General features: G+C 45.1%; 1 protein-coding gene across 1 annotated transcript in view; it reads right to left on the minus strand.

The window, feature by feature from the left end:
* The window catches only part of LOC138293960 (fatty-acid amide hydrolase 1-like), a 100,069-nt gene that overhangs the window by 31,089 nt on the left and 56,742 nt on the right, over window positions 1-12,238 (minus strand). Inside the window, exon 2 of the mRNA XM_069233224.1 lies at window positions 11,509-11,601. Coding sequence (XP_069089325.1) covers window positions 11,509-11,601 — 93 coding nt within the window. The remainder of the gene's footprint in view (window positions 1-11,508; window positions 11,602-12,238) is intronic.

The raw sequence follows: 12,238 nt of genomic DNA on the forward strand, positions 1-12,238 counted from the left end.
TTCTCAAATCTGTGAGTTCTAATATTTCGTTGTTCTCAGGTTGTTGATTGGTTCACTGTACAATGTCCTCATCATCCGGCTCATTAGGTATTGAAAATGTTGCATCTTCTTCTCCAATCAGTGTCTATTGTTCGAGTCCTGGAAAAGTACATCTCATTTGTTCCATGCCCTAGTTCTATCATCTCCTGTCCATCGATTCATTGCGGAAAATTCTAGCTAAGCAGACTTTTATTAAGCATCAAGCAGTTCAAAGTGCATAAACATACATTAATAATTTCTAATTAACATATCTGCTTCACCAGTGGCTTCCAAGCGCTTTCAGTTCTTAGGTGCTGTCCCCTTCCAGCTGTCTTAGTTCTTCCCCAGTAAAAAATGTGTGGGAGTGGTTTTGGCTAGATATGTGGTGCACAGGATTGGATTTGTTGCTCCATTTCCATTAGCAAAAATACGCCCCTGAATACCACTACAATTACTCAGGGATATGGCACTGAACTCGGGTAGTCGTTTTAGGTAGTGCTTTGAAGATGAGTGTAGCAAGATGGCAGTATTATGTGGTATGATTGGGGGGTCATACCATGTAATACTAACACATTACCCAGAAGTGGACCTGAGGTTCACATCAGTAAACCTTAGCTCAGTCCTGGTAGGGTGGTAAAGAGCAGTCAGGCTACTTAGAGAAACATGTGTAAAACATTTCACAACACTAACCTGGATGATACGTAACTGCCACGACTCGAAAGAAATTCGAAAGAAATTCAACACCAATTTAGAAAAATAAAGAAGATTTTTATCCTAAATTAGACACCAGTGCAGAGGTAGCCTTGCTGTCCTTACAAAAAACAGGGAACCGTGAGTGCCTGTCAATCAAAGATGCAGCAGTCTGCAAAACCACGCTTGGAGATGGAGATACACTCTACCCTCATAGAGTAGAGGCCTTTGGGAGTCCCATGACCTGGATTCCACAGCTGGCACTCCGTGACCTCGTCCGGTGGTTCCTGATACAGAGGTGGCCTTGCAGCTGTCAATCACAGGAGGATTGCATCAAAGATGTTTTGCCACTTAGTCAAAGTCGCCTTCTTCTAGATGCAGGATCTCAGCAGGGGGAGTCAGTGCTGATGTTGGTCACTACTGCTGGCAGTTGGTTTGCCCTCGTAGTTGGTGATGTCCAGGGACAGGTCGGTTAATGGGCTGGTGACCAACAAGCCTTAGCAGCGTCAAACATAATCCACAGGTACTTCATTGACTGTAGGTTAACAGAAGTAGTGTAGCCACTCAAAACTTAGAGTGAGCTTCACTACAACTCCTGGACACTGATTTTCCTTGGGCTTATTCAAGAAGTGCCCAACGGATTGCACTTCATGTGACACAGCACTACTGTTCTTCTGCAGGTTGCTGGTGACTGGTTCTGCTAGTCAGGAGTCTGCTTCAGTTTCTGGCATCCACTTGAGTCCCTCTTGCTGGGGGCAACAAGCTTTTGCTACGGGCACACATCAAACACACAGTTCCAATATATGGTTTCTTCAGGGCACTTAAGTGTTCTCTCTGTACTGCAGCGGAGTCCAAAGTCCTGTTGTTGGTGAGAGCGTCTTTTCTGTGCCTCTTCTCAGATTCAGAGTCAGAACTGAGGTTCTGATGTCATGGGAGCCCCTTAAATTCTAAATTAGGGGGTGTTATGGGAGTGAGGGAAAGTGGCCAATGGGCTACTGGTCCCTGTTGCAAGTCTGCCCCTGAGGTGACAACTTCCTGTGGCAGTACATCACTTTTCTACCCAGAAACCTCTAATTTCAAGGTTTGCCAACATGGAAGGAACTTTCCTCAGCTGTACAGGCCTCCAAGCCCACCCTAAAGGTGTGGCTAGCCTCTTGGAGGTGTATGCCTCCTAAATAACTAACATTCCTGCCTGTCAGCCTGGACAGGGTGGGAACAGGTTTGCCCTCAAGTGGGAGACAGGGGATTACATATTAAGGGTAGTGAAAGCCTTTGAGTCTTACGCCTTGATGACTGTAAGCACTAGCCATCGTGGGAGGGCGGAGGTGTGACCTCCTCCTTGCCCAGGTTCTTTGTCTCTGTCCTGAATGAAGTGTTAGCACATCCAGCAGGAGGGCAGCCTCTTGTCTTGGCAGTAAATGGCTCGATGGAGCCTGCCAAGACAAGAGAAAGCTAGCAACTTGGTGGACATCCTTTAAGGAAGCCACTAGGGTACATGCTAGCTAATCCTGGGCATCAGAATCATGCTTAGGGTTAAAAGGCACAATGTGTGAAACCAAACATGGGAGAAATCGGTCAGGTCCTCATGGAGCTGGACATCTGCGGTTTTCCTGGGTGCCAGCCCATGTTATCCTATTGACCGCTGGTCACTTGCAGTAGCATTAAGTTTTAAATGCTATCTTAGGGTCAATTATGCTTGCGCATACATGTCCTCACTCATAACACAATGCACTTTGCCCCCATGGTTATAGGAAGCTTGCCTTAGGGGGAGACTCTCCTTGGCCATGGGCAGTGAAGGGACTCTGTCTGCACTTGGTGTTGGCAGGATCAAACTTGAGCAGACAATCTCCTCGTGCAGGCTGACTCAGCAGCTCTGCAGGCTTTGTTTTCACTTGGGCAAAGCAGGGTGGCACAATCAGTGCTGCTGCCCTAATGACCCCTTTACCATCCCTGTCCTGGGTATCAGTGGTCCCATTTACAATGACCTTACAGAGGTGGTAAAGTCCTTGCCAATTGGGTTTACCAATTCACAGTACTAATTAAATGAAAGAGTACTGGCACTGAGGTGTGATTAGTAGGCCTCAGTGCACTTCCGGATCAAAAACAACATCAGTAGTCTAAATGGGGGGAAACGTCGGGGGCATCTGCAAAGAGCCCAGTTTCTTACAATGGGCATGGGTAGTGTTTTTCTGTCTTCTGGTGAGAGATCTTGATCCAAATCCCGAGCTATCTTGAAAACTATTCAATGATCAGATCATAGCTAAAATCTCATCTGGCCTATTATGCTGCTACACCGCGAATGGGCAGGTGGGAGACTGGTTGGGAACTCAGTGGCTTAGGTTGCTATACTTATCTATAGATAATTATTACCCCTGCCACCCAGAGATAGATGAGCATCTACCATCCAAAGCCTGCAAACTTCATTCACATCACCTTTTTTCTTGGTGCTGCTTAGCTTTACTCAATCCCACCAAAAATGGCAGAACCATGGACGGATATTCCACAAGCATCAAACAGGTCTTTCCATTCCACCCTTAGGTCTTTTAGTACTAGTGGCAAGCTAGGATACATTCCAAGACCTGCCCCACCCTGAAGCAAGGTGCACCATGGCACAGATTTGCAAGGGTGCACACACAATACAGGTGAGAGCATTCACATCCATAAGAGGCTGCTTCCATCAGTCCTTCCTACGGCCAAATGTGGGCAGGGTTACATTTATCACTGCTTTCATTTTAATACTGGGCGGTGGAAAAAAATGAGAATAGCCAAAACAAATGTGTTTGTAGGTATTCCCAGACTTTTCATGGCATTCCTATCCTGGAATCCCCCCACCCTTCAGAGAAAAAGTATTTACAGGAAAAAAAAAGTGCAAACAAATCTTTGAATGTGTACATCCATGTTTTGTGACACACACTTGTAGGAAATGCCCCTTGCGTGTGTAAGTTAAGCTTGGAAGCGTACATGTATGTTTGTGAATTGGGGCCCAATAAGATTGCACAGGTGGAACAATGCATCCTTGCATAATCAGCTGCAAATCTTTAGTCAGTAAAATGGCAAGATGCATGTGATAAGGAGAAATAGTGCCTACACATTTTTAAAATGAACTTTCATTTTCGAGCAGATGTTCTCAATCATTATTATACATACAACACTAGCAAGGACCATTTATGCAAGTTATATTTTCATTTTTATCTTTGGTTTTGCAGAACAGAGATAAAGAATGGGCTATGGCCCGCCCAATTTAGCACCCTCCCTCTCACCACATGCTATTAAATGTTTTGGTGCATCATTCTGCCTCCTAAGGCGTACTTGCATTAGAACGCCTGATGGACTCTTTTACAATTCAAAATTACATCGAGTCATCACACATTACATGATTTATCTCAAACATGTATGCCACACGGAAAGCAATCATAGATTTTTTTTTTTTTACTGTAACAGGTTTTTTTCACAATTAAGTCACACTGGATCTTTAATCTCACACATATTCTAAATATAAATCATTCCTATTATTGCTATTGCAACAGGCATTTTCCGGTGCATTACAGCTGACTCAATATGTTTGATAGCTTATCACAGTTTATTTGTAGCACTAATGTGCTTCTTATGTTCTCAGGAATGGGCATTACTGCCTCGAGCCACTGCTGGTGTATTTCAGCCTCAGCCTCGGGTGACATTTGCTCTTTCAAACACTGGCGTGTTGTTGTTCCCTCGGCTGCTGTGAGCCTTCTCCCCTAGATACATTGCTCCTTCTGCTTGCATTTCCACGCCCCAGGATTCTGTCCTGTGTACTTTAAACAAATATGCCACTTATGAAGAGATCATGATTGCATAATAGCTGCAAACTTTAGGTACACAGAAATTACAGAAAGCAGCTGGAGTTAAATTTGATTGTTTTAAAACGTCTGCCCATTTTCAAGCCAATCGATGCGATGGAAGAAGTATTTTAGGCAACAAAGTCCGTAGGGCGGGTATAACCGACTACATAAACGAACAGCCGCCCGTAGACAAAAGCAGTGTACAACAATATCGTAACCTATGGGCTGTGTAGGTTTGTCAGTATTACACAATAGTATTGTAATATGTTAACACCGCAGAAATAGTGTCCATACTGAATATGTGGACACATTTCGCACGTGCCTTGACAGCCCTGATTGGCTTTTAACACAAAGGGCATGGTCAGGGCGGGGATGTTGGAGAGTCCGGCTGGACTCATACTAGTATTCCAAGAAGGCGTGCCTTCCACCAGCCAGTCCGTGAGGGCTGGTTTCCACACTCATCCCACACCCATCCATCACAGGTGTTCCATGAGGGCTGGTTTTCAACACTCACCACACACCCATCCATCACAGGTGTGCTAGCACAGGTGTTTTAATAAAAATTATTAATAGGTGTCCATGTATTCTGAGAAATGGATTTGTGTAGAAAATATAATAACTTAGAAAAATAATGCACGCATTTTGAAATGTGATCACGATGAGTGGCCGCCAATATTCACGAAGTGTACTTATTAATGGTATTAATATGAAATGTTGAGCATATGTTTGGGTAATGTAGTAATATGTCATATTAAGGGTTATGTATTATGTATTAGCTTTATTAATTGCAGGTGTTAACTTAGCAAGGCTCTTGGTGTAGTTGCCCGGCCTCATGTCATGCTGTATTTCTTAACGTTTAATAAATGGCTGTCCTAGTGAGTTAAATTGTGGTTTTCCATTGTATTGTGGAAATGTATTGTAGCTGAGAATCTTTTCTCATGAGAACCGATTGCTAGAAGATGCTGTTCTTGCTAAATGTAAAAATATGCGTGTAATGTGTGTAGGACTGACTTTCTCAGGAGAACAATGGAGATAATGACTGGAGTAGAAGCTGCAACAATATTGTTACCTCACGAGCTGGAAGATGAGGACATTGCAGGTAAAACCAATCAGCGACATGTGAACGGAGTAGTGGTAGAATTCCTAGATTTGGAGTTTTAGTTTTATTGGACAAAGTGTGAACATGTGATCCCTTGACCAATAGGGACTTGGGAAGCAGTTTTAGGAAAGTTAACTTAACAGGACTGCTCCAGGAAAAGACAGGCCATTTTTTCTCTATATTCATCTGGAGGGTTTACCTCTATTCTTTCGAGTTGCTTAAAAACTTCACGTTTTCTGAACTTTGATGCTGAATCCTGATGCTTTGCTGACTGAACTGATGCCCTGATGACGAAGACTATCTTAACTTGCAGATCCAAATTGAGGAGAGGTATTATTGTGCCCAGGTGTGATGAAGCAGAAAATGAAGGTTTTGATTTATTAACACATAAACGTAGTGTGAAATAATCCTGTGTGACATTAACCGAACTAATAAAGATTGTACGGGGACAAAATGTGCCCTTAGAGTAGTTTGCCAACATTTATAAGCGTGCTTTATATAACGTGATGTATTAGAATTGCACTAATCCGACATAATCATAAACGTGTGCTACGATTTGCTTGTTTGAAATGCTTTAGCTTAGCATTACTTTAGCGGAGGCTTTGGCCTAGTGGCCTGGTCTCACGGTTTAGATGTTCGTGTTTTTTCCAATGTGCTATTAAACGTGTGTTTCTGCTTGAAGCTGTACTTTTCCACAGAAACTGTTCACATGCTTATCTTAAAGTTTCGTGCCAGCATGGCATATTTTCTCTTTAATTCAAGGTCGACTTGCAGGTGCGGACAATGGAGGCTCTGAAAGTGAGCTAATTGATAGACAATGTTGCGATTTGCGTACCCATCTCCAAGGATAATGTATGCTTAAGTAAAAGCTTGAGGACTGTCGTTTTTGATTGGACAATTTGAAGCTAACCTATGAACCCTCCAATGGAGACCCTACTGGACTTGAACTGTTGTCTATAAAACCCAGGTGCACGAGAAGAAGGTAGCCATTACTAGCCATTGCGCTATTAGAGGCCATTACCCGGACACTACGCCATTTTGAGAGACTTTGATGCTTTCTCTAGTCGAGAGAAAGAGACTTTAAATGATTCTTGCCCTAGAGACTTTAACTTTGATTTGTCCCTTTGCATGAAGTGGTAGTCTTAACTTGCCGCCGTGAGGCAATTGCCCCGTTCACCCCTGCCCCTTTGTCCCGTCCCATGCTGATCGAGAAACGGTACCTGTGAGACGAAGACTTCCTTGTATGCTGATCGTAATTGGTAAATATGAAAGGAAATTGTAAAATTGCATTGTGTTTCTTTTAGGTAACCAACTGCTGATTTTTGATAAGATCCCTAGCTAGGAGTTTTCTAAATTTATGTTGCTAAATTGTTTTGCATGAAGTCCCACATGCCGATGCTAATTTGGGGTTAGATGAGGATTCCACATGTTGCACGATGCAATCTGAGATCTTGTTATGCTGACTAAATGTACGCTATTAGTTCATTACAGATTATCGTATTAGTGCTTTGCATTGCCATTATCGAATGCCTTGTGATTCAAATGCTACATAGATTACACTTGTTTCGACGATATGGACAGCTATTAATGTTCATTTATGTTTATCATTTGGTGTTGAGACACATATATATTGTGCTAGCTTTGTTAATATAGGGAAATAAATTCACTAACTTTGCAATAAACTGGTGTGGTTATTCCTGACTGAAAGGTCAGGGTTCGCCGAAATGTATTCTGGATTAATCATTAAGTGTTATGTTGATCAAGGTATTGCTTATGTACGTTATTGATTATTGATCTGATGCGACTGATCGATTAAGAGTACAGAGAGTTCCCACTTAGTCAAAAGATTCATCGGCCTAAAGAGCGTCCGAACACAGGTAAATTGTTACTACGGTTCGCTCTATCAGGTGTCTGTTATGCCTATTTGCTTTTCTTTCTAGGTACCAGCCGCACTGTTTGATAGAGCCATAGTTAGATGTTTTCCATGTTTATATTTGCTAAATTATTTTGCATGAAGCCCAACATGCTGATGCTAATCGGATGCTAAATAAGGATTTCTCACTAATGAAAGGTCTGCCAATAAGGAATAACGTTTGATGAATTTCTTTCTTGAATCTAAATATATGTGATATCATTTGCGTAATTGTCCTTGTTATTAATTTGCGCCAAAATCTTAGAATGTGTTGTAGTTCAAGCTTTGATTAGATTACGTTTCTTCTGTAGTTTTGGACATCCAGTGTTGTTTCTGTATGTGTATCATTTGATTTTGAGATTATTTTACGTGACTTTAGCATTGTTAATACAGGGAAATAAATATTCTAACTTTTACTAAAAGGTGCAGTTATTCATGACTGAAAGGTCATGGTGTGTGGCAATTACTGACTCCATTGATTATTAAAGTTATTGATTATCATTGATTATTGATGTTATTGATTGATTAGTGATTATTGATCTGCATGTACTGGAGCTGGGGTGGTATCATCTTAATTGCGAGTCCAAAGGTTCATCGATCTATTTGCGTGCCCTTGTAAGTTTACTTATTAAGGTCTGACGTGCTAACAGGTGTCACCAGTCAGGTGACCCTGCTAATTAAAGGGGCCGCGCGCATGTGCCCAAGGTCAGTTGTAGTAACTTCAACCATATGTCCATGTCACTTATTTTAGTAGTATGAGGGCCTTGGTCCCCCAGCATTACAGATGCTGTCAAAGGAATGCTTTGCTTTGCTTTCACTGTTCTGCACAGTAATTGAAACATGCTAGGGCTGTTTAACTGATACAAGCTATTCAAAGGTCGCTCTGCTTCTCCTTTAATGTTCTACACACTAAAACAAGCAAGGACGGTGTTAATGATACCAGCCAGTCAAGGTCGCTTACTCTCACTTCGGTTGCTATATTTGCTCTCTGACAACACTGTGAGAAACAGAAATAAATTCCAAAGCCTCCCGACGAAAAACCAGTGCAGGCTAATCTTTTTATTGGGCTTAGCTCTTGCAGATTCAGTTGTACAGGTGAAAACTGGTGGTTTCATGTCCTGGCTTAGCTTTCATGGGTGCAGCAGGAGCAGTGACACTGCGGCCCATAGGACTGAGGGGCCACTGAACCATCATTAGTGCCTTTCACAGCTCCACCAGCAGCCAGGAAGCTTGCACTTGGATCCATCACACATTGGCTAAACCACTGTTTTACGTACAGCAATTGCCTGCTAAACAAACAAGCTGTAAGTGTGTGCGGGTCTGCCAGGGCCCACATGGGAAACAAAAGCAGCCCTGGCAAAAATGTTCAAACCAACCCCTCATTTCTTCCCTGCTCTCAGTCTTCCATCCATTCTTCCATATTATGGCCCTCATTACAACCCTGGTGGTAAATGCCGCCTACCGCCGTGCTGACGGCTGCCAAGATACCGTGACCGCGGTGGTATTCCGCTACAGGTATTATTACCCATACTGAGAAATCCGTCACTATACAGACACCCACACAAGTCCGCCAGCCCAAAGGTCAGTGATAAATTGGCGGTACCAAAACCCACACCATTACGCCAACAGGAATATGCCCACAGTATCAGGACCCACAAATCACTGCAGCGGTCTTTCAACCATTGGCGGTACACACCGCTACGCTCAAAATACACACACAATTACAAAACTACACTACATTGGACAATTCAAACTACACACGCCTTATACACATACACACACCACACCCACACACCCAATCCAGTATAAAACACACACCCACATTACCCACAGCCCTTTCCATGAAAAAAAAGATTGCCAACAGAGAGAGACACATGCAAGGAGCACCCACTCAATCTGAGCCACAGAACACCATCACCCATACACCACAACACATCACCCCACAGATTGTCACACATATCACTCACACCACATCCATGGCACCCTAAAGACACCACAGGTTTTCAGAGGAGGAGCTAAGGGTCATGGTGGAGGAAATCATCCGGGTAGAGCCACAGCTATTCGGATCACAGGTGCAGCAGACGTCCATTGCTAGGAAGATGGAGCTATGGCCGAGGATCATGGACAGGGTCAACGCCGTGGGACAGCACCCAAGAACAAAGGATGACATCAGGAAGAGGTGGAACGACCTACGGGGGAAGGATCATTCTGTGGTTGCAACTCACCAGGTAGCCGTACAGAGAACTGTCGGTGGACCCCCACCTCCACCCCCACAACTAACAACATGGGAGGTGCAAGTCTTGGCAATAATGCATCCTGAGGGCCTCGCAGGAGTAGCAGGAGGACTGGACTCTGGTAAGTCAAATCATTTCTACTATATCCCCAACCCTACCTGCATGCCATCACAAACTCCTACCCCTACCCTCACCCCATCACTCCACCACCTCACGTACGCCCCACCATCACAACCCACCCAACCCAAAACCAATCCCTGCATGTAACACCAATTCATGGACCCCCATCACAGACCTGCATGGACACACATCACCACAGCATGCCCATTAGAGAGAATCACCTAGCCCACAAAACACCACGCACACAAGCCTAAGCTGACAGGGCCATCCCAACCATACAGGGAAACAAACCCATGCACAAGATGGCACACGCAGATACAATAGCACTGCATTTTCATCCCCACAGGACCCCTACTCAACGTCACTGGAGAGGAGTTGCCACCAACATCCAGTCCCCCCCAGGGGAGGCCCACAGTGATGACAGCAGCTCTGCAAACCTGGATCACAAGGACCAACCTGGCCCATCAGGGACCTCTGGACAGTCGGGTACCCAGACACAGTCCCAACCCACCACAAAGCCTCCCCCTCAAGGAAACACCAGAACATCACCCACCGAGCGGGCCCATGCCACTGTCCCCAGGACACGTCAATCAGCAGTGTGTCCACCACTACATGGACCCCAGGCAACCCCACAAACACAGGACGATCAGGGACCTGGGGTCAGTGGCAGTGGGCACACGGTTCAGGGGACAGAGGCACAGGACAACAGGGAAACTGGGAGGACTGCTGTGCGACAGGGGGAAGATAGGCCCAGGGATCTCACTCCCCATGAGGCACTCTCCAACATCCTGGGAGCATACCACCATTCCCAGGAGACGATGGGCCAGATACTGTACAAGTTGCAGGAGACCCAGCGGCTGCAGGAGGGACAGTACCAGGGGATTAGGGAGGACCTAAAAAAATCTACACCATCCTGGTCACCATTGCAGGGGTGCTGGCAGACATGGGCGAGACCATGAGGGAGGCAGTGGCACACCAACGGGCCCCTGACACTAGCCACACCGAAGAACATCCCTCCACCTCCACCGGCGCCGGTGGACAGAAGGCCCTGCCACAGGACCAACAGGCCACCAGCACCCCACCCCCTGCAGAAGGAGAACCACCTCGCAAACGGTCCCTGCGATCCAAGACCCCGCCAGGAAATAAGACTCTCCTGATTGTCACCCTTCTGTCCCACTATGTCACCCTGTCCACCTTGAACTGCCATTACTCCCCTTCCTATGCCCCATTGGACAATGCACCTGTGATACAAAGAGACTGGATTCTAACTGGAAATCCCCCCCTCATCACCCCAGCCCACTGCACATCCCCCTCTACGTATGAGCACTTAAATAAACACTCTTGGAACAAATACTAATCTTGAGTCTGTCAAATGATTGAATCATGTATTAGTACAATATTCTGAAAGAATTGCAAGTAATATATACAGTCTGTTATACATTTCTATGATCTTTAGTGGGCAGCAGTAAACATACCAGGAGCCAGAGTGGGTCACAGAGATCTGAAAATAGAGATGCCAAAGGGTACAGTAAGTGGCCATAGACAAAGGGAAATCAGGCTGCCATATACAATGTCCAACAGAAAACGGAAATGTAAAGTGAAATTACAGTGTCTTACCTGTGTGCCACTGGAAGTACTGCTGTATTATATTACTTCTGTTGTCCACATCTTCTCCCTCTGCCTCCTCTTCCTCACTGTCCACAGGCTGCACCCCTGCCACAAGACTATCTCCAGGCACATCCTCCTGCAGATAAGGCACCTGGCGTCTCAAGGCCAGGTTGTGCAACATGCAACATGCAACGATGATCTGGCACACCTTTTTGGGTGAGTAGTACAGGGATCCACCTGTCAGATGGAGGCACCGGAACCTCGTCTTCAGGAGGCCAAAGGTCCTTTCAATGATCCTCTTTGTTCGCCCATATGCCTCATTGTAACGTTCCTCTGCCCTTGTCCTGGCATTCCTCACTGGGGTCAAAAGCCATGAGAGGTTGGGGTAACCAGAGTCACCTGCAAATATCGAGGGATACCTGTTAGACACACACTAACCCTTAGGGACAACCACATACCCAGACACAAACATATACTGGGTGGTGACCTTGGACTCACTTATTAGCCACACCCGGTGCCTCTGGAGTTGGCCCATCACATATGGGATGCTGCTATTCCTCAAAATGAAGGCGTCATGCACAGAGGCAGGAAACTTGCACATTCATAGAGTGATAGCTTTTTCTATTCCTGAACACTTGTTCATTTCTCCAGGGTGGGACAAATGATACATGTGTACCATCTATGGCACCAATGATGTTGGGGATATGTCCCAGGGCATAAAAGTCAGCTTTCACCGTGG

Source organism: Pleurodeles waltl, chromosome 4_2, assembly GCF_031143425.1.
Source record: "Pleurodeles waltl isolate 20211129_DDA chromosome 4_2, aPleWal1.hap1.20221129, whole genome shotgun sequence".
Taxonomy (NCBI): Eukaryota; Metazoa; Chordata; class Amphibia; order Caudata; family Salamandridae; genus Pleurodeles; species Pleurodeles waltl.